Source organism: Chiloscyllium plagiosum, unplaced genomic scaffold, assembly GCF_037043375.1.
Source record: "Chiloscyllium plagiosum isolate Xiang-an unplaced genomic scaffold, Cpla_swu_hap1 HiC_scaffold_17, whole genome shotgun sequence".
NCBI classification, from domain to species: Eukaryota; Metazoa; Chordata; class Chondrichthyes; order Orectolobiformes; family Hemiscylliidae; genus Chiloscyllium; species Chiloscyllium plagiosum.
The window spans coordinates 79,049,368-79,072,095 of NW_028270155.1; the positions used below are offsets into that span (position 1 = coordinate 79,049,368).

The window sequence follows — 22,728 nt, forward strand, 5'->3', positions numbered from 1 at the left end:
GAGATCATGGGAGATATATACTGCTTATACTAGGGATGAGGAATTTGGATAACTTGTGAGACTGCAAAAATAGGGGCTGTTCTTCAGAGTCAGTGAAGAAGAATTGAATGCAAGTAGTCAAGACCATGATATAATAAGGAAACATTCACACTGGCATAGTTGTAGAGACCAGTAAACCCAAGTGGAAAGTAATTGAAAGGAGAAGTAGAAAGGAGCTGGAAACCAAACTGTTTACTCAGTTGTTACAATGTCGAATACCCTGCCTGACAGGATGATGTAGGCTGATAGAAGAGTAACTAACAGAGAGAAAATGGATAAGTCCTTGGAAAGGAAAATAAATAGAGATTTTCTCTGACTTCTGTACTATGGGAAAACCCCTGCTCCAATGTGCTGTGGACACAGAGATGCTCAGCTCAGACATAAAAAGATTCATGCAATGGAACTGAATTCGATAGCTTGCAAGCTGATAGATTTATGGTTTAATGGATCTGAGCATTAGAGTGAAAGGTAATTTCAGAACTGTTTTCAGTTGCTCTCGAAATTGTCTCTGGGTGACTGTGTATATGCAAGTGTTTGTGCAAGTACTGAGGAGCTGGAGCAGGTATGCAATTGTACCTGCAGTGCGGGAAAGTGGAGAATAACCATGCAGTAATGCAATTCGTTGATAAAGGAAACATGCCATATAAGGGGACCATAAAATAATGAAGCTGCCTGAGATAGCAAAGAGCAAAATGATAGATTTTCTACGTTTGTCCATCTCTGGGTCACTGGGCTTCTCCCTGTCACTGTCCTTCTGGAGTCTCTTCCGGGCTTTGCTCGCTACTAAAACATGCCTGATGGTCAGAGTGTTCAAAAGAAGAATAAAAATGCATGGCAGTGTAGGGGATAGAAGGCGATGGAATACACCAAATAAGGTCCAGTAGATTGAAGTGTAATAGGCTGGTTTTGTGATGCAAAACCATGGCAGATTATTGAAGATGTACTTGGATTCGAACTTGAAAAACCAGGGAATGCTTTCCAAATAGCTCATCACACTCACTGTTCCAATGATTATGACTGCAGTTTTCTCGGTACAGTATCTGCTTTTAAACTTCTGGCAGCAAATAGCCACAAATCGATCAAAGGAGAAAGCAACAGTCAACCAGATAGAATTCATTGTGGTTGCAGGAATGAGCACCGTAACCAAACTACAGACATAAGTAATATCCAGGAAAGACACTGGGAAATACATAATAAACCACCTCAACAACACATCAGAGATGACAACAAGGAAATCAGCTGCCGCCATTGCTATCAGGTACCGTGTGATACATCTTGAGAGACCGCAGTTCCTCTGAGAAAGGATCGCAATCGCCAATAAGTTAACTGCAATAAATAATAAAAAAAAACAGGTGGACAGGTTTACTGTATGAGTTTGACCATACTTTCTACTGAGTTGCTGCACCAACATTTTATAATTATATCTGATTCTGTAGATGCTTTTCACAAGCATCTGTTTTGAAAATTCTTTTTTAATCCAATTATGAGAAATTGAACTAAGGTCCATATTAAAAAGAACATGCATGAATACCCCTCAACTATTCCATTGTAGGCAATGTCATGGACATCACCATCCTTGGTTATGCCCCGTCCCACTGGCAGGACAGACCAAGCAGAGATTGTGACACAGTCGGAAACATTCAGGAGAAAGTTTCCCTGGAAGTCCTTAATATTAATTCTGGACCTCATGGAATCAGATTAAACAAGGGCAAGAAAACTTGCTGCCGTTAGTGGTCTCACTCAACTGATGAACTAGTCTCCTCCACAATGAATAAAACTGAGAGGCACAATTGAGGGTGACAAGTGAGCAAAATGTACTCTGGCTGGGGAACTTAAATGTCCACCACCTACAATGGCTTAGCACTACACATCAAGCTGTTCACATCCAAAAGGACATTGCTACTAGACTGTCCGTTGTGGGTGGTGAAGAACCAAAAAAAGGGGAAAAACATGCTTGAATTCATCCTTACCAATCTGCTGACTGCAGAAGCATCAGTCCATGATGATGTCTATAAGAGTGACCACTGCACAGTCCTTGTGGAAAGGAAGTTCCACCGGCACATTAAGAATACCCTCATCATTTTGTGTGGGGCTATCACAGTGCGAAATGGGACAGACTTCAAACAGTTCTAGCAACTCAAGTCTGGGCATCCATGAGGCACTGTGGGCCATCAGCAGCAGAATCATTTCTACCGAATCTCTAACCTTCGGCCAAGCACATTCCCCACTCTACCATTACCATTAAGATAGGGGATCAACCCTAGTTCAATAGAGAGTGCAGGAGGGCATGCCAGGAGCAGCACCAGGAATACCAAAAAATAAATTGTCAACCTGGCAAAGTGACTAAACAAGACTACATGCAAACCAAATAGCATAAGCAGCAGTTACTGAGTGTAGTGATCCCACAATCAATAATTCAAATCTATCATATCAGTAATGCTTTGCAATGGACAATTTTAAAAAATCACTGGTGGAGTAGGAGGCAACAGAAATATTCCCACCTTCTCTGATGGAAGAGCCAAGCGTATCAGTGCAAAAGATAAGTCAGAAACATTCACAACAACCTTTATCCACAAATGCCAAGCGAATGATCTGTCTTGGCCTGCTGCTGTTGTCCACAGCATCATAGATGCCAGTCTCAGCCAAATTGATTCACTCCACATCATAGCAATAAACAGTTGGAAACACTAGATAATGAAAAGAATAGGGGCTGTGACAACCATCCGGCAGTCGCACTATAGATTTGTGCTTCAGAATTTAACCCCATTCATGCTGTTCCAGTTTAGGTACAACATTGGCATTTACTTGACAATGTGGAATATTGCCTAAGTGTGTTCTGTGAATTAAAAAGCAGGACAAACTTAACTTGGCCAATCACTGTCCCATCAGTCTACTCTTGATCATTAGTAAAGTGTCAGGTGTCATCAACAGTGCTAAAAAAAGCAGTACCTGTTCAGCAATGACCTGCCCACTGATGCCCAGTTTGGATTCCACCAGGGCTATTCAGCTCCTGACCACATCACAGCTCTGTTGCAAAAGTGGATGAAAGGCTTGAATTCCAAATGTGAGGTGAGGTGAGAGTAACAGCCTTTGATGTCAAGGCTACATTTGACCAAGTGTGGCATTAAGGAGCCAGGCAAAACTGGTATCCGTGGGTATCAGGAAGCAATTTTTCTGTTGGTTAGAGTTATACGTGGTACATAGGAAAACGGTTGTTGTTGGAAGTCAGTCATCTCAGCTTCAGAACAGCTTTGAAGATGTCCTTCAGGGGAGTGTCCTCGACCAAATCACCTTCCCCTGCATCATCCATGACATTCTCTCCATCAGAAGATCAGAAGTGGGGATCTCACCAATGTTTTCGCAATGTTCAACACCATTCATGACTCCTTAGATACTGAAGCAGTCCATGTTAAAATACAAGACCTGCATTATATTCAAGTTTGTGCTTGGAAATGGAAAGTAAAACTTACTCCACACACGGGCTATCTCCGATTAAGGATAATGTAATCATCATCTCTTGACGTTCAATAGCATTACCATCATTGAATTCCCTATTATCGATGTCCTTGGAGTTACCATTGACGACAAAACAACTGTACTCACTGTATAAATGCACAAGCTACAAGAGCAAGTAATAGTCTAAGAATACTGAAGAGAATAACTCACAACCTGAATCCCAAAGCTTGTCCACAATCTACAACGCACAATTCAGGAATGTGATGGATTACTCTCCATTTGCCAGAATGCTTGCAGCTTCAACAACACTCAAGGACAAAGCATTGTTCTTGTTTGGCACCACATCCATAAGCATTCACTCGCTCCACCACCAACGCTTGGTAGTTATAATGCATACAATCTACAAGGTGCACAGCAGAAATTTGTCTAAGATCCTTGAACTGCACTTACCAAACCCATGACTACTTCCATCTAGCAGATATATGGGAAAGAGAGCACCTGAAATTTCCCCATTAAGCCAGTTAGCATTCTGACATGAAAATATATCACTACTTCTTCAATATTGATGGGCGAAAATCCTTCAATTCACACTTGTGATCCTACCGATAGCACATGGACTGCAGTGGTTGAGGAAGGCAGCTCATTTCTCAAGGGCAAACTAGGTATGTGCCATAAATTCTGGACACCCAGCTGTACCCATGTCCCACAAGAGAGTAACCTGATGATAAATACTTTGTCTAAAACTAAAGTACGTAGCTGCATGAGTTGCAGTTCATCCCTCCAGTCGGGAGACTTTAGACGAAATCATGGCTGAGTGGTAACTTTACTACCCTGTGTGACGCAAAGGCAGGAATTTCCAAACAGTAGGAGTGACGTTTCAGCATAACTCACCTGGAAACAATGAAATAATTGCCAATGATCACTGAACTATAAGCTCAGTTATGGTTCTGTGTCATTCAAGTCCACCAATCTTTTGTTAGGTATTGGCTTGCTTCCCAAAGTTGCATGTTTCCATGTCTAATCAATCACCATCATGTGTTTCCACAATTCAACATAGAGTAAATTATCTGAAATGCATAGCAAGTACATGAGAGAATTTGACAGCAGAATGTTAGGTTTGTTACATTAATCGGACTGCATAAGTTATCATTGTTATAAGATATAAAGAATATCTTGAAGGTTTTCTTTAAAAATGCAACTCGACTTGACAAGGGTTCCCAACTGGTCTGTATTTGATTTTGAAAAATGTTGTAGTAAGATGTAATGGTCAGGTTTAGGAAGAGAAACACTTCTCATTAGTGGCATTGCTTGGAGCAACATTCTTGCCCAGATTATGAATCATTCTCAAAACAGAAATATTTGACCAATTACACAAATATGGACAGATGTTACTTACCAGGCACTCCAACAACCACAAGCACAGGACAGTAAATGAACTCAACATCAGCTAATATTTGTAGCGCATTGAAAGGATATTTCATTTTCTGTATCAAATAATCCAAGCTTTGTGTGAAACTGTCACCATATCAAGGAGTTAATATACATTACAACAAAATCCTCCAAGGACATAATTATGTCGATATCACTTACAGTCTTATGAACAAACAGACGTGAGATCTGCAAAGAAATGGTTTTGGAATAGCTTGTATAAATATCTAATGTAGACCTGGGACCAAAGAAATGCAAGGTGCCAGGAAACAACTTTCTGCAAAGCACACATATGAATAACTGCAGAATGTTCCAGTAGGATGCAAAGCGTATTTCACATTTAGCCTCAATATATTCATGTCATTCCTTCCTGGGATTTGGGCATCCTTGGCAAAGCTAGGATTTACTGTCCGTTCCGAAGTATCCTTGATGAATTGTCTTCTTGTCCCACCGCTGTCCATCTAGTGCAGGTGCACACACTGGTGTATCTTCCATCAAGATGGAACGTGAGGTCGCTGATTTTGAGAGCAGGGCCCTGAATCTTATGAAGGGAAATTGCGATGGAATGTGACATAAGTTAGCTATGATTGATTGAGTAAGGTTACTGAAAGGAATGGCAAAGGATAGGCAGTGGCAAACGCTCAAAGCGCAAATGTGTCAACTACAAAAAAATTATTTTATTCCTGTCTAGTGGAAGAGTGCAAACAGAATACTGGTCAAACCATGGCTTATGAGGAAAGTTAAATGGTCTTCGATGCAAACAGAGACATACAAATTAGCTAGAGAAAGCAGTAGCCTGGAGGATTGGGAACAGTTTAGAAGTCAGCAAAGGACATTCATGGACTTGCTAAAGAAGTGAAAAACTGAACATGAGTGGGGAACAAAAGAACTGACTGTAAAACGTTCTATGAGTATGTAAAGGGAAAAAGCCTCATGAAAAGTAGTGTAGGTCCCTTACAGTTAGTACACAGTTTGTCATTTCTTTGTTCCACTGTATAAAATGCTTTGCTCTGTATTCACAAAGGAGGACATGAATAACACCCCAGAAATGATGGGGAATACAGAGTTCAGTGAGAGGCAGGAAGCAAATTGTGTGCTGTAGTGTTCTATGTTCTAAATATACATTTGTAGAGAGCTTGTGTTAGAGAGATTGATGGGATTGAAGACTGCAAAAGGGCCCGGGTCTGATAATTCACATGCTGGAGTACTGAAGAAAGTGACTCTAGAACTAATAGATGCATTGGTGGTCATGTTCCATGATTCTTTCAACTCTGGAATAGCTCCTACAGATTGGAGGGCAGCTAATGTAACTCTAGTGTTTAAAAAGGGAGCTATGGAGAAAGCAGAGGATGTCAGACCAGTGAATCTGATGTTGGCAGTGTGAAAATGTTTGAGTCCCTTATGGAGGGTTACATGAAGCAGAGCGCTTAGAAAATAAAGTAGAATCTAAAACAGTCAACATTGATTTGCAAACGGCAAGTCATTCTTCTGGACATTCAAAAGATCTGATTTATTTGGACTTTCAAAAGGCTTTTGGTAAAAACCCGAGTGAAAGATTAATATGGAATTTGGGGGTAGCGTATTGAGTTGTATAGAAAATTGATTAGCAGACAGGAAAGAAAGAGTAGGAATAAATGAATGGCATGTCATCCCTGATATTGCGGGAATCAGTGCTAGAACCCCAGCTATTCACAGTATATTGCAGATGAGATAGATGAGAAATCTAAATATAATATCAGATGTTCAGATGATACAAAACTGGATGGAAGGTTGCAGAGATGTTGCAGTGTGCTTTTGACAGGCTGAGTGAATGGGCTGGTGCATGACAGATACAGTATAATGTGGAAAATGTGAGGGCATTCCAAAAATGTCAGCCGATTATTATTTAAATGTCTGTAAATTGAGAGAGGAGCGTGTTCAATGAAACCTGTGTGTCCTCATGCATGAGTTGTTGAAATTCAACCCACAAATGCAGCAGTCAGTAAAGTGGTAAAACTGTATGTTGGCCTTCAGAGTGAGGGGGTTTAAGTACTGTAATAAAGATGTGTTGCTGCAATTATATAAAACATTGGTGAGGCCACACCTGGGATATCGTCTGCAAGATTGTTCTCCTTAACTAAGAAAAGATCGTCTTGCACTTGGTGGAGTGCAGCGATTCATGTGAAGTGGTCAACGTTTGCTCTCAGTGTAGATCTTACCTCACAGTTCCTTTTATTCTCTGAAGATAACTTAAGGGCACTTGCTTTGCATATGTTGGTCTTGAGAGCTCCTCCTGCAAAATTCTTTATCTGCTCGCTTTATCTTAAAGTGCGCTCCTTCTGCAAAATCTCCTCTGGCTCTCAGCCAGTAAATTACCCAAATCCCGAACACACTGTTCAGTCCCAGACAATGGGGTGTTACTGATAAACAGCTCCCAAATAGTAAACAGCTACATTCCACATGCCATATAAAGTAATATGGTGTCAGTCTGCGTTATTGACGGCCATGTCACTTGCCTTATTTGGTCAACACAGGAACTTGCTGATTATCGCTTACAAAACAGGTTACAACGTGTCATAGCTGCAGTTTTAACTCAGGGCAGTAAACTTCTGAGCATGCTTGATTGTAGCTCTTAACCTGTCTAATACTCATTTCTCCTGCTGGCCTCCTGACTACAATCCTTCGTTTGTGATCCATTTTCCTTGGAGTGACAAGATCAAAACTATTAACAAGTTCTCTGTCACAGGTTAGTATTTGAATCCAGTCAATCTAACTATTAATACACGACTCATTAAATTTTTAAAACGGAGTAAATTCTTGCCTGCATAACATCAATTCTATGTTTGATTGTTTTTATCTCTCATTTCCATTTAAACTAATGGTAAAAATCATATTAAAATTTTAAGCACATAATATTATTATCACAGTAACATAAAATGAACCCAATGATGAAACTTTATATTTGTACAAAAAACAATAATCAGACGTCTTGAAGCGATCTGATAAAATTATCCTTATCAATTTGATTTGATTATTAAGTGTATCTAAGCACTGTAAATTGTTTTATTTGTGAGCAGTACAGGCAGATCGTGGTGAGCACGGACATAAAGATACCTTCACCATTGTAGTGTATATCTCAAATTAATTGTTTAAAACCACCATTCCTATCATGAGGTATATGTGCCTGACACAAAATCCCAAAATACAGTCATAGAGTTGTACAGTACAGAAGCAGACCTTTCATCAACTCATCCATGCTGATTAGCTATTCGAAATTAATCTCCTCCCATTTTCAAGTCATTTGGCTCATATCCCTCGATACCCTTCCTATTCATATTCCCATCCAGTTACCTTTTAAATGCTGTTAATGTACAAGCCACCATAATTTCCTCTGGCAGTTTGTTTCATCGAGTAAACCATAGATCTCCCACCTGAGCTTCCATTTGTTTATCTTGAAACTGCATTCCCAATGATTGACAGCTGATCACCAAACCAAGAAGACCAATTTCCATGACACACTCCATCCTCAATCGCCCTATAATTGAGCCAAGGAAGTACCTGCTACTATGAACAACTTACAAACATTATTTAATTAACTGTTGATTTTCCAGAAATTGTTGAACAAGAATCATTTTCTTAATTTATTTAGCAGTATGCGATGAAATTAATGTGAATTTTCCCACAAGAATGATGATGAATTGGATTAGGAAAATAACATTGCTAATGATCCTAGAAAATTTCCTGAAATACCAAACTTTAGACTAAACCTTAGAAGATCAAACCAAGTGTTGGAATAATGAATACCAGTTGAATATATAGACACCCATCAGAAACAATCAATCTGGAGCACTTCAGTTGATAGGAATTGACTTTTTTACGTGGAATTCTTGTCAACAATTTATCCAATAACTGATTCTTACCATATCATTCTTTATCAAACTTCCCTCTTCTAGAGCCTGAATACCTATCAACTCATCACTTTTGTCCACATGCACACCTGCCACCCTAACTGAATGATTTTGATCATCTCTGAGCCAAAATACTTTCCCAAAACCTTGAAACTGATTTAACACAGTTCAAATAAATGATTTGACTAATCATCGAAGGAAACTTTCAACTCACTGTTTCTCTACCTCTCTGTAAAGTCAGTACCGAAGAACCAAACAAAGAAGAGTCAAGGTGGGAACAAGTAGTTAGAGTGGAGGGACCATACGTCTTTACGATGCCATGGTTCTGATTATTACAATGAATGCTATATGCTTTCATTAAGTTTCTTTGAAGCCATCCAGTTTTCCCCTAATCCTTTTACACCAAAGGACTTACTTTGTCAAAAATAGAATGAGGTTTATAATATCTGGGTGACGGACATAAATCTGGTCTGTGAAATGGAAGCATAATCTGTTGTCCCACCTCATACTCCAAAGAATTCATTTTGCCATCAAAGTAAGCTTTCCTCTGTTTCCTTTTGTGTACTAGTTTAACAGCTGCTGACATCTGTGCTATTTGAATATTGTGCCATACTTGCTGCACAGTTCTCCTATGACTGAGGGAAAGTGAGGACTGCAGATGTTGGAAAGTCAAAGGCAAAATGTGTGGCACTGGAAAAGCACAGCAGGTCAGGCAACCACTGAGGAGCAGGAGATTCAGCGTTTCAGGCATCAGGAATGTGCGAGTCGAAGGAGGCTGAGAGGCTGGGAGGGCGGGCAACAATTTCAAATTCAGAGAAGTTCAACCAAAAAAAAGATTTGATTCCCCTCAAGGATCTTTTCATCAAAACATTTGATTCTGGGGAACAAAACTGGCCAAATGTTCAACGTGGCAGTGAGGGAACATTTTAGCGATAGTGACCAGAACACAGTGCGATTAAAATTTGTTACTTACAAGGAGAAGGAAACTTAGCGAAATGGATCAGAAACTGGCTTAGTAATAGGACACAAAGGGTTGTGGTAGAAGGCTGTTCGAGTGACTAGAGGCCAGTGTTAGTGATGGACCGCAAGGATCAGAACTGGGACCCTTTTTGTTTGTTATATACATGAATAATGGAGATGAAAATACGGGGAGAAGCTTAGGCAAGTTTGCAGATGACACAAAGATTGGTAGGGTGGTTAATGGTGAAGAAAATGGTTTTAGGTTGCAGGAAAATATAGATGGGTTGGTCAGGTGGACAGAGCATTGGCATATGGTAATTAACCCTGATAAGGCAAATTGATGTACGTTGGAAGGAGAAACAAGATGAGTGAGTATTTAATGAATGGCAGGACACTGGGTAGCTTAGAGGTACAGAGAGATCTTTGAGTATTTATCCACAAATCAATGAGGCAGTCAGAGCATGTGAATAGGATATTTAGGAAGGCATATGAGAACTTAGAGTCATACAGTCTAAGCACGGAGACAGGTCATTTAGCCCAAACTGGTCCATGCTAACCCAAATGTCCAACCACGCTAACCCCATTTCCCTGCATTTGGTCCATATCTTTCTAAACCTTTCCTGTACTTGCATTTGTCCAAATGCCTTTTACATGTTGTTAATGTACCTGTCTCAACCACTTCCACTGGCAGCTCATTCCATATGTATACCACCCTTCGTGGAAGAAAGTTGCCCCTCAGGTTCCGTTTTATTCTTTCCCCCCTCTCTAACATTAAACTGATGCCCTCTCATCTTCAATTCCCTAATCCTGGGAAAAAGACTGAGTGCATTCACCCTCTCATTATTAGATTACTTACAGTGTGGATACAGGCCCTCCGAAGAGCAACCCACCTATACCCCTGCACCTAACACTATGGGAAATTTAACATCGCCAATTCACCTAACCTGCACTTTCTTTGGACTGTGGGAGGAAACCGGAGCAAACCAACATAGACACGCGGAGAACGTGCAAACTCCACACAGACAGTTGCCTGAGGCAGGAATTGAACGCAGGTCTCTGGCATTATGAAGCAGCAGTGCTAACCACTGCGCCACCATGCCACCGGTTGCGTTATCTTTTACCTTTCCATAATATCACCCCTTAGTCTCCTGCTCTAAAGAAAAAAGTCCTAGCTTGTCCAAACTCTCCCAACAACTCAGATTGTTGAGTCCTCGCAACATCGTTGTAACTTTCTTCAGCACCCTTTCCAGTTTAATAACATTCTTCCTGTAGCAAGGTGACCAAAACTGAACACAATACTCCAAGTGTGGCCTCACCAACGTCCTGCACAATTGTAACATAACTTCCCAACTTCTGTACTCAATGCCCTGACTGAAGAAGGCCAATGTGCCAAAGCCACCTTCACTGCCCTGTCTACCTGTGACTCTATTTTCAGAGAACTCCAAGGGCTGTCTGTTCCATCACACTCCTTAAGGCCCTACCATTCAGCATGAACATCCGACCTTGATTTGACTTTCTAAAATGTAAGATCTCACACTTAACTATATTAAACTCCATTTGCCTTTTCACGTCCACTTCCCCAGCTGATCAAGGTCCTGCTGTAATTTCTGAGAACCTTCCTCACTGTTCACGATACCGATTATTTTAGTTACTGTTCAGAGGTTCAGTGTGGACTTGTTGGGCTGAATGCCCTGTGGGGATTCTATAAGTGCAAACTGAAGAGCCACCACCAAATGAATCTTTTTCAGCCATGTTTACATGTTATACTGGCAAATGAGTATTTTTGCTGGAATGTTTATTTTCCCATTTCAGCACTGCTTAAAACCAAAAATGAGAAAATGCTGTAAAATCTCAGCAAGTCTTGCAGCATCTGTAAGGAGAGAAAAGAGCTGTCAAAGGGTCAGTTAGATTCGAAACGTCAGCTGTTTTCTCTCCTTACAGATGCTGCAAGACTTGCTGAGATTTTCCAGCATTTTCTCTGATTCCAGCGTCCACAGTAATTTGCTTTTATTCAGCACTGTTTATGTCTTGTATTGCCAAATGATCATATTCATGTCAATGTTTCATTTCCTATTTGCATGCATGAGTGAAGTTTCAACTGCACTCAAAATTCTTCACACCTTTCGCGACAAAGTGATTGGCTTGATCCACACCTGCACAAACAGATGTCTGCTTCTTTCAGCACTGCAACAACTCCCAAAGGGTTCTTTGACAATCTCTTCCCAAAGACTTTCGAAATTTTTGTACGAAATTCAATTAAACATTCTCTTTTCCCAACAATGAAATTATTTGAAGTGACAAAATTTTATTTCAATATTAATGAGAATTGTTATATGGTAATTTCTAAATGGTCTAATAAAGTGCAACAATTTTATCTTTTATACTTTGGGTATAAATTTCATTTCGAGGGAGCCCATTCATGTTTTTTTTTCGACTTAATGCTGCACCTACAGTCTCCTGCCTCCTGCCTCAGCCCTATTCTAAATGATGATCAATCTGCAGGATGATCCCTAATCTCTGGCTGACTATCCCTCTCCCTCTTTCCAGAAGATTCCTTTTTGCATTTCCTTTCACAGGAAAGTTCATGGAGACTAATTTAACTCAGCCGGAAAACATTGCAAGTGCTGGAAAATCTGAGCTAGAAATTGAAAACGCTGAAGTACTCACAAGGTTTGGAGTGAGTATTTTAACTTCTTTTCAGTGATAAACAGAGAGATGGAAGAGTGATGGATTTTACCCTGGGCAAAGGTGGAGACAAGCGAGTGGGACAGAAAAGAAGGCCCCAGGAAGGTTGCAGAATGAGGGAAAGTAGAGATTGTCACAGAACAATGGACAAAGGGAGATGTAATGGTTTGAGAGAAAAAAGATTGATCCTGGGTTGGTATCAATGGGAGTTAGCAACGCTGTCTCACAGCACCATGGTTCTGGGTCCGATTCCAACCTCAGGCTGTGTGGAGTTTGTGCATTCTCCCCGTGTCTGCATGGATTTCCTCCAGCTGCTCCTGTTTCCTCCCACAGTCCAAAGATGTGCTTGTTCGGTGAATTGGCCATGCTAAATTGCCCGCCGTGTTCAGGGGTGTATAGGTTAGGTTCACTAGTTAGGGGAATGGGGCAGGTGGGTTACTTCTCAGAGGGTTGGTGAGGACTTTTCAGGCCAAATGACCTGCTTCCACACTCTAGGGATTCTATGAGGGAAAAATCAAGGTAGAGGTGTGTGGTAGGTATCAAAGTAAAGAATGGGGTTCGTGTTTAGAAGGTTTGAACTCAATGTTAAATCCCGAAGGCTGGAAAGGGAAATGAGCAGTTGCTCTTCCAGCTGGCTTTGGGTTTACCGGGACATTGCAGCAGTAGACAGAAAGGTGAGTGTGAGAACAGGATATTGATTTGAAATATCAATTGAACAACTTGACATCTGAGTGGGCATATTCCACCCTGCAGTCTTCAAATTTGCTCTGTTTCTGACATTACATTGTCAGCAATGAATATAGTTAATAAAATTGAAAACTGTGCAAGGAAATTGCTGCTTTACCAAGAAGCAGAGAAAGTAGAACGGTATGTGTTGCAACTCCTTTAATTGAACGGAAAATATCTTGGAGAGCAATGAGGTGTGAAATAGTTAGATCCTCTGTTTGGAGATATTCGTTGACTGTTACTGAGGTGACATGGATGTTACTTGCCAGTTATCAATCCAAGTCTAGACTTTATCCTTGTGTTATATGGAAATGGACTGCTTCAACATCTGGGAAATTACTAAATGATGTTGAACACAGAAGAATTATTAACAGACATCCTTGTTTCTACCCTCATGGTAGTGGGAAAGCTGTTGAAGAAACAAATGACCTGGCTGGTTGTAGGTCACGACTCTGCGGAATTCCTACAGAGATGAGCCGGAGCTGAGATGACTGACTTCCAAAACCCATACCGTCCGTGATTTGTGTTGCTATAACTTGAAGCAGTGTAGAACGCTCCCCATGATTACCATTTTTTTCCAGGAATCCTTGATGGTGCACTTGTGGAATGCTACCATTTTGTCAAGGACGTTCACTCTCACCTTATGTCAGGAGTTGTGGGCAGAAGCTGAGTCGTCCTTGTGGAACCAAAACCAGAACATCAGTGACGAGGTTCTTACTGAGTAATTGTCTCTTCACAGCACTGTGGATGCCACCTTCCCTCACTTTGCTGATTTTCAAACATGGGCTGATAGAGCAATAATTAGTTGGATGGAATTGTTCTGCTTTTTATGGACAGGACAAAACGTGGCAATTTTTCACATTGGTTGATAGATGCCAGTGTTGTCTCTGTACTGGAATAACTTCTCGAGTTCTGAAAGTCCATTTTCAGTATCATAGCTTTTGCAGTATCCAGTGCAATTACCTGTGATGAAGCTGCCTCTTTAACGAGGTTATTTTGTTTTTGGTTTCTTTTCAAGAGGGTTTGTCAAGGCAGTTGTGTCAAAATGGCTAACAGAAACTGCCTGTCAACAATCAGAATTGGGGCAGTTCTCTCAGTTCAGATTTTTTTGACTTTAGCTTAGTGTTAACAGGGAGTCGGATAATGCTGACAGCCTCGAGAACTAACAGCAGTGAAACAGAGTGCCATGCTTCAACAGACATTTCTTGCCTGACTCTTCTCTCTGAAATGTCTCCGGCCTGGAAGTACCTGAGTTTGAATTTACCATTTGCCAAGGGGTGTGTTTACGGGATATTGCAGGGATTGAACTGTTCCTTCATAAGTTGTGATATCGTGTTGGTTGAGTTTTAAAATTGTTAACTTATTCTAAATTCTATTTTCTTTTGTTCCTGCTTCAACCATCGTGTGGAAATAAACTCTGTTTTGCCTATAGCCGAGTGGCTTAACCAGCTGCATCATTCCTGGAATATCCACTTGACATCTGCCTTTCAAATAAAAAAGTTCAGCGGGGGTGGGTGGGAGTCTACCTTCTTAAAATGTTTTGAGGGGTCCACCCTGATCCAGAACTCTTGGTATCATATGAGTATCTCATTTTGACTGAAAGCGGTCCACTGAACACTTTTGGCTGATGACGGAAACTCTTCAGTCTTGTCTTTTGCACTGATGGTCTGGGCTCCCTATCATTGAGGATGGTGATGTTTGTGCAACCTCCTCCTTCAGCGAGTTGTTTAATTGTGCACTACCATTTAAAACTGGAGAATCTGTGATGATTTTTTGTGTGTTAGTCTTGAATAAATAACTTTGGAGAAAGATAGTAGGAATCCAAGAATTAATTTTTTAACAGATATTTTATAAAGTGGGATGTATTCTCTGGCCTTTAGAAGGTTGATAGATCCATAAATTCATACAGCTCAGAAAAGACCCTTCGGACAACTGAGTTTGTATCAACATTACTACCACTAAAAGTGAGGTCATCTCAATATCCTGCACTTCTCCCATATCTTTGAATGTTATGATATTAGAAGTACTCATCCAAATATTTAATCAAAGTTCTGAAACAGTGCATTCCAGATTCCCATCACCCACTGATTGATCCCAAATCTCCGCTGAATCCTCTGCCCCTTTCCCTAAAACTATGCTCACTTGTGGTTGACCCCTGAACCAAGGGGAACAGCTGCTCACTCTTCACCCTGCCCATAGCCTTCACAATAGTACGCACCTCAATCATGTCCCTGCTCTGCCGCCTCTGCTCCATGGAAAACAATCCAAGCCTATCTAGTCTCTAGTTTATGTTTGAATCAATCAAGTATCTCCACCAAACAAAGGTAGAACACAAAGTGTTTCTCAGGTCTAAGCAGTGCATTGCCACAGGTTTAAACAAACAAAAACAGAGCCAGACCTTAACAAAGAGAAATTGTTTAGTCATGTGGGGCAAGAATTCATTTATGCACCTGATCAGACTTAAGCCATGGTCTAATTGAATGGTGGAAGATGAATAAAAGAATATTGAACTGGGAGAAATTGGATAATCAGGGCTAAATAGGAAGAAGAATTAAAAACAGATGTTAAAAATATCCACAGGTTTATGCAAATGAAAATATCAGGTAAAGAGAACATCAGTCCTCAGATTGTGAGACTGTGGAATTAATAATATATTCACAATAGTGTGTACAAGAGTGGTAGAAAAAAGTGCACAAGATGGGAACCAATTTCAAAACAATCATAATCAATTGAGTAAACAAACTTTGAATAAATTAATCAAGTTAAGTACTGACAAGTCCCGAGACCTGACACCCTGAATAACAGGGTACTAAATAAAATGGCTTTAGAGATAGCTGATGGACTTTTTACAATCACACTGAAATGTCCAGATGTTTGAAAAGTCTGAATGAATTGTAAAACTGCAAAGTTAACACTTCGGCTCAAGATAGATCAGAAAGGGAACTACAGGGTCATTAGTTTAACATCAGAAAATGCGTGAATCCATTACTCAGGAAGTAGCAGCACGATGGTTAGAAAAATCATAATATAATAATCATAAATCATAATACAATCAATGTGATAGACTTAGGACAGATATCAAATATTCTTTACTCAGAGAATAGGAAGGGTGTGGAATGGCCTACCTGCAATAGTAGTAGAGTTGCCGACGTTAAGGACATTTAAATGGGCATTGGACAAACATATGGATAATAATGGAACGGTGTAGCTTACATAGGCATCAGATTAATTTCACAGATTGGTGCAACAGGGCCAAAATGGCTGTGCAGCACTTAGTGATCTATGTTATATGTTAATCAGTTTTAAAAAGCAGGATTAATGAAGGAGTGTCAGTAAATGCAGAACGTGTTGATTTGAAAAGGACATCATTTGTGAATCACTCATGGGATTTGGACATCACTGGCTGACCACTATTTATTGTCTCACCCTGGTTTCCTTTGGGAGATGGTGGGGAGGGGCCTTCTGCAAGCATCGCTGTTGGTAGTTGCATAATGCCTTTATGGAGGGAATTCCACTATTTTGATCCACCAAAAGAACAGTTAAAAAATTCCAAGTCAGGACATTACTTCACTTAGAGGGGTACTTGTATGTTGTGGGTGTTCCTACGTATCTGATCCCCTCATCCTTCCAGATGGAAGTGGCTGTGGGTTTGGAAGATTCTGTCTAAAGTTGTTTGGTGAACTTCTGCAGTGCATCCTGTAGATAGTACGTACTGAAGTTATTGAGTGGTGGAGGGAGTTCATGCTTGTGGATGTGGTGCCAATCAAGTTGTTTGCTTTGTCGTGGATGGCGTCAAGCTTCTCGTGTGTTGTTGGAGCTGCACTCATCCCAGCTAGTGAGGAGTATTCCATCACACTCCTATAGATTCAGATTCGTACAGCAAGTAAAAGGCCTTTAGGCCCATCAGGTCTGCCACTAAAAGGTCACGAATCTCAATTTTCTGCACTCCTCCAATAACCTTGAATGTTACATTATTTGATGTACTCATCCAAATATCTTTTAACAATCTCTAGCCTCCACTACCTTCCCAGGCAGTGCATTATAAATTCCCATCATTCCCCGCTGAATGAAAAGATTTTTTTTTCCCAAATTCCCTCTAGATCTCCTGCCTTTTACCCGCAACACATACTCACTCCCGATTGACCCCTCAACCAAGGGGAACAGCTGCTTTTGATTCACCCAGTTCATACCCCTCATGCACCTCAATCATGTCCCCTCTCAGTCTTCTTTGTGATAAAGAAAACAATCCAAGCCAATCAAACCTTACCTGAAAGTTCAATTGCTCCATTCCAGGCTACATGCTGGTGAAACTCCACTGTACCCCATCTAGTGCTATCACAACCTTCTTGTAGTGAGGTGACCAGAACTGCACACAGTACTCCAGTTGTGGGCTGACCAACACTCTGTAAAACTTGACAATTGCCTCCTTGCTCCTGTAATCTATGCTACAATTGATGAAAGCAAATGCCCCTATGTCTTCTTAACTATCTCCTATTCATATGCTCTGCCTATTTCAGAGATCTGTGAATAATTACCCCAAGATCCCTCTATTTTTAAACAACCCTGTGTCTTGCCATTTCTTAAATACTCCCTCATGTTGTTTATTGTTCCAAAGTGCATCACCTCGCCCTTATCAGAGTTAAATACCAGCTGCCACTGGTTTGGCCATATGACCAGCCCATCTTCATCTTCCTGTAATCTACAACCATCTGTTTTGGTATAAACCACTCTAACAATTTTGGGGTCATCTGCAAATTTGCTGAACATTCCCTCAACATTGCCATCTGTATTATTTATGCACTTAACAAACAATAAGGGACCGAGTACTGATTCTTGCAGGACACTGCTGGACACCGGCCTCCAATCACTCAAACAGCCAAATACTTCTACACTTTGTCTCCTTTTACTAATCTATCTCACCAGGTTTCCCTCACTTCCATGTGATTTAATCTTCTCAATCAGTGTCCCATGTCAGAGCTTGTCACAAGCTTTACGAAAACAACATCAACTGAACTTTCCTCATCCACACACTTGATCACATTTTCAAAAAAAATTGACTAAATTTGTTAGGCATGACCTCCCTCTGACAAAGCCAGACTAAATCTCCCTACTTATTACATGCCTTTCAAATTGAGTGTTAATTCGCCCCTTCATGATTATCTCCATGACACTTATTGGTCTGTAATTTCCTGGTTCATCTGTACTTTTACCCCTGAAGAAGTGGAACCACATGAGCCATCCTCCAGTCCCCTAGTATCTCTCCCATGACTAACGAAGAATTCAAAATTTGGGTCAGATCCCCTGCAATTTCCTGCCTCGCCTTCCACAGCAGTCTGGGATGCAATTCATCCAGTCCAGGGGATTTTGTCTGTTTTAAAGCCTAACAGAGCCTCCAATACCTTCACATTTCCTACATCAAACTGTACATGTTCCTCACAAATACTTTTCCCGAATTCCATACCTACTTTCACCTTTATCAGAGTGAATATTGAAAACAAACATTCATTAAAATCTCTTCCAAGGGTTTTGTGGTTTTGTGGTTTACACATGAAAGAAGTGAAACTATCACTGTATTCTAACAGATGAAAGGCTTAACAGACAATCAATTCTACAATGTATAATTTCAGTTACATCACACTGCAAATTTCTGCTATAAATTCTGTGTTACGATCGAGCCCTCCACAATCACCTGATGAAGGAGCGTCGCTCCGAAAGCTAGTGTGCTTCCAATTAAACCTGTTGGACTATAACCTGGTATTGTGTGATTTTTAACTTTGTACACCCCAGTCCAACACCGGCATCTCTGAATCATGACTTCTTTATCCAGTCGTGAATTGTCCTCGACATCCTGGCAGGCAAAGCATTGCACGTCCTTACCACTCTCTCAGTAAAGAACCTGCCTCTAACATCTGTCCTAAATCTATCAACCCTCAATTTGCAACTATGCTCCCTTGTACAAGCTGATATCATCACCCAAGGAAAAAGATTCACTGTCTGCATTACCTGATACTCTGATCATCTCGTTTGTCTGCAGAAAATCCGCTCTTAGCCTTCTTCTTTCCAATGAGAACAGACCCACATCTCTCAGCCTTCCCTCATGAGACCTTTCCTCCAGTCAAGGCAACATCCTGGTAAATCTCCTCTGCAATGCTTCCAAATCATTCCTGTAATGAGACGACCAAAACTGCACATAATACTCCAAGTGAGCCTGCACTCGTGTTTGTCCAGTTGCAGCATGACATCACAGCTCCAGAACTCAATCCCTCTACGAATAAAACCTAATACACTGTATGACTTCTTGAAAGCATGATCAACCTGGGTGGCAACTTTCAGGGATCTATGTGCATGAACTCCAGGACCCCTCTGCACATCCACACTACCAAGAATCTGTCCATTGATCCAGTATTCTGTTTCCCGTTATTCATCCCAAAGTGAATCACCTCACATTTATCCGTTTGCCACATCTCAGCCCAAAACTGCAGTTTATCCAAGTCCCCTTGCAACCTGCAACAGTCTTCCACACTGTCCACCACTCCACCGACTCTAGCGTCATCTGCAAACTTACTAACTCATCCACCTGTGCCTGCGTCCAAGTCATTTATTAAAATAACAAACAACAGCGGTCCCAAAACAGATCCTTGCGGCACACCACTAGTAACAGGACTCCAGGGCTTAATATTATCCATCAATCCCCACTCGCTGCCTTCACACTGAAAGCAAGTTACTAATCCAAAACTGCTAAATTGCCCTCAATCCCATGCCTCTGCATTTTCTCAAAATGCCTACCACGTGGAACCTTATCAAATGCTTTACTGAAGTCCATATACACCACGTCAACTACCCTATCCACATCCACATGCCCTTCACTAAACCATTTTGACTATCTCCAATCAAATTGTTGCTTGCTAGATTATTATAAATCCTATCTCTCATAATCCTTTCCAGAACTTTTCCTACAACAGACGTTAGGCTCATTGGTCTATAATTACCTGCATCATCTGGACAGTTGTAATCCTCCAGTCCTTTGGTTCTAAACCTGTAGACTTAAAGATCAAAGCCAAAGGCTCCAGCATTTCCTCCCTAGCTTCCCAGAGTATCCTTAGACAAATCTCAACTGGCCCAGGAGACGTCTCTACTTCCACACCTTCTAGAATTGATAAAACCTCCTCTTTACTAACCTCAATCCTTTTTAGTCGAGTCTAGTTGATATCTTAGTCTTCTCCTCTACATTATTCTCGTTTTCCTGAGCGAAAGCAGATGAAAAATATTCATTTAGCACCTCTCCAATCTCCACAGGGTCCACACACAAATTCCCACTTCTGTCTTTGACAGGCCCTATTCCTACCCTATTCATCCTTTTATTCCTCACATACCTATAGAAACCTTTAGGTTCTCCTTTATTCGACCCGATAAAGACTGCACACGTCCCCTCCTTGCTCTTCTTGACTCTCTTTAAATCCTTCCTAGTTGATCTGTAACTCTCCATCACCTCATCTGAACCATCGCGTCTCAAAGTCACATAAGCCTCCCTCTTTTGCTTAACAAGAGATTCAATTTTTAGTAAACGATGGTTCCCTTACTTTATCACTTCCTCCCTGCATGACAGGCTCATACTTACCAAGAGCACACAATATCATGTTCCTTAACCCAACTCCACAATTTAAATGTCTCCATCCCCTGCATTTTGCTACCATTCTCTGCCTCCTAAGTCTTGCCTAATTGCATTATAATTGTCCTTACCCCATTTACAGCTCTTGCACTGTGGCATGTACCTATCCCATTCCATCACTCCACTAAACTGAACTAAATTATGGTCACTCTCTAAAAAGTGCTCACGTACCACTCAATCAAACACCTTCAACATACTGTGTCAGAAAACCTTCCTGCACACATTGGACAGAAACTGACCCATCCAACGTACTAGAGGTATAGCATTTCCAGTCAGTGTTGGGGAAGTTAAAGTCCCCCATATTGACCACCCTGTTCCTTTTACTCCTACCCAGAATTGTTCTGCCAATCCTCTCCTCCACATCTCTGAAACTTTGTGGAGGACTATCAAAAACTCCTAGCAGTGGGACCGCTCCTCTCCTGTTTCTAACCTCAGCCCATTCCACCTCAGTAGACAAGTTCTCATCAAAAGTTATTTCAGCCACCGTTATATACTCCTTGACTAACAAAGCCACACCTCCCACTCTTTTACCACATTTCCTGATCTGAATGAAAGATCTAAACCCTGGAACCTGGTAAGGTTTTAAAGAGTTAAATTCGCGACTCACATTTCCCAGCAGGCCCATAGTCTCGGCTCCCCTGTACCTGCTGCTGAAAACAGAAATGGACGGCTGCGATGCTTGAGATATGGTTTTAAAGATTTAAATTAGTTACTCACCTTTCCCGCCAGGTCCCTAGATCAAGCTATCGCTCTTCCTGCTGCACAAAATAGAAATGGAGGGCTCCGACGCTCGAGATAATGCTTTAAAAATTTAAACTAGTGACTCACCTTTCCAGACAGCCCCCTGGTCCAAGCACCCGCTCTTCCTGCTGCTGAAAACAGAAATGGAGAATTCTTGATGCAAGACCTCATTCGTTACAGTCAATATGCAACACAAACACACCCCTGACCTTAGTTAGTTAGTCTCCATACAAACAAATTACAGTTCTCATTTGCTCAGTCTGTATTCGGCACAAACACATTACTGTCCTGAATTACACTGTTGATATTCAACACAAACACTACTAATATCCAACATATCTGCTACGCGGTCAGAACCTGATACCAAAGCTTCATTGTCCTCAGTTACACAGTCAATATCCAATAAAAACACACTGTCCTTGATTACAGTCAGTATGAGACAAATACATAACTTCCCACGGTTTCATTGTCAATATCCAAAGTAAATGTACAACTCTCCTTGGTTGCATTGACAATACTCAACATTAACTCATCACTATCCTCAGTTTCAGTCAATATCCGACACAAATGCATTACTATTCTCAGTTACACTGTCAGTCTCTGATACAAGCATAACACTCTTCTCCTGTTGTATTATCAACGTCTGACATAACACATGACTGTCAGTATCCAACAAAAACATGTCATTGTCATCAATTACATGGTCAATACCCGGCTCAAGTGCATCACTGTCCTTGGATGCATTGTCAATATCTGACACAAATGCATCACTGTTTTCAGCAAAACTGTCAGTATCCAACTCAACATACTGTGCTCGAATTTTCTCTCAAATTATTATTGCAGTTACACTCTCAATATCCAACACAAAGATGTTGCTGTTCCCAATTACAGTGTTAATATTTGACATGAACATATCAATATCCTCAATTACAGTGAATATTTGACACAAACTCATGGCTATTCACAACTATGCTGTCAATAATAAACACAAGCACATGAACATCCCAACTGCTGTCGCTCTCTTACAAAGACACATCAGTGTCCTTAGTTATGTTGTCAATATCCAACATAAACACATCACTAGTCCTCAGACTCCCTGTCAACATCTGACACAATCAAATTACTGTCTACATTTAA

At 40.8% G+C, this 22,728-nt stretch overlaps 1 protein-coding gene across 1 annotated transcript; it reads right to left on the reverse strand.

Annotated features, from left to right (window-relative positions):
* Positions 1-472: 472 nt before the first annotated feature.
* On the reverse strand, positions 473-4,976 carry LOC148147434 (putative G protein-coupled receptor 139). Its single transcript, XM_087995630.1, has 2 exons — positions 4,892-4,976; positions 473-1,365 (listed from the first exon to the last, which is right to left on the reverse strand). Exons 1-2 carry the CDS (start codon positions 4,974-4,976, stop codon positions 473-475), a joined length of 978 nt encoding a protein of 325 aa, XP_087851756.1.
* Positions 4,977-22,728: the final 17,752 nt, after the last annotated feature.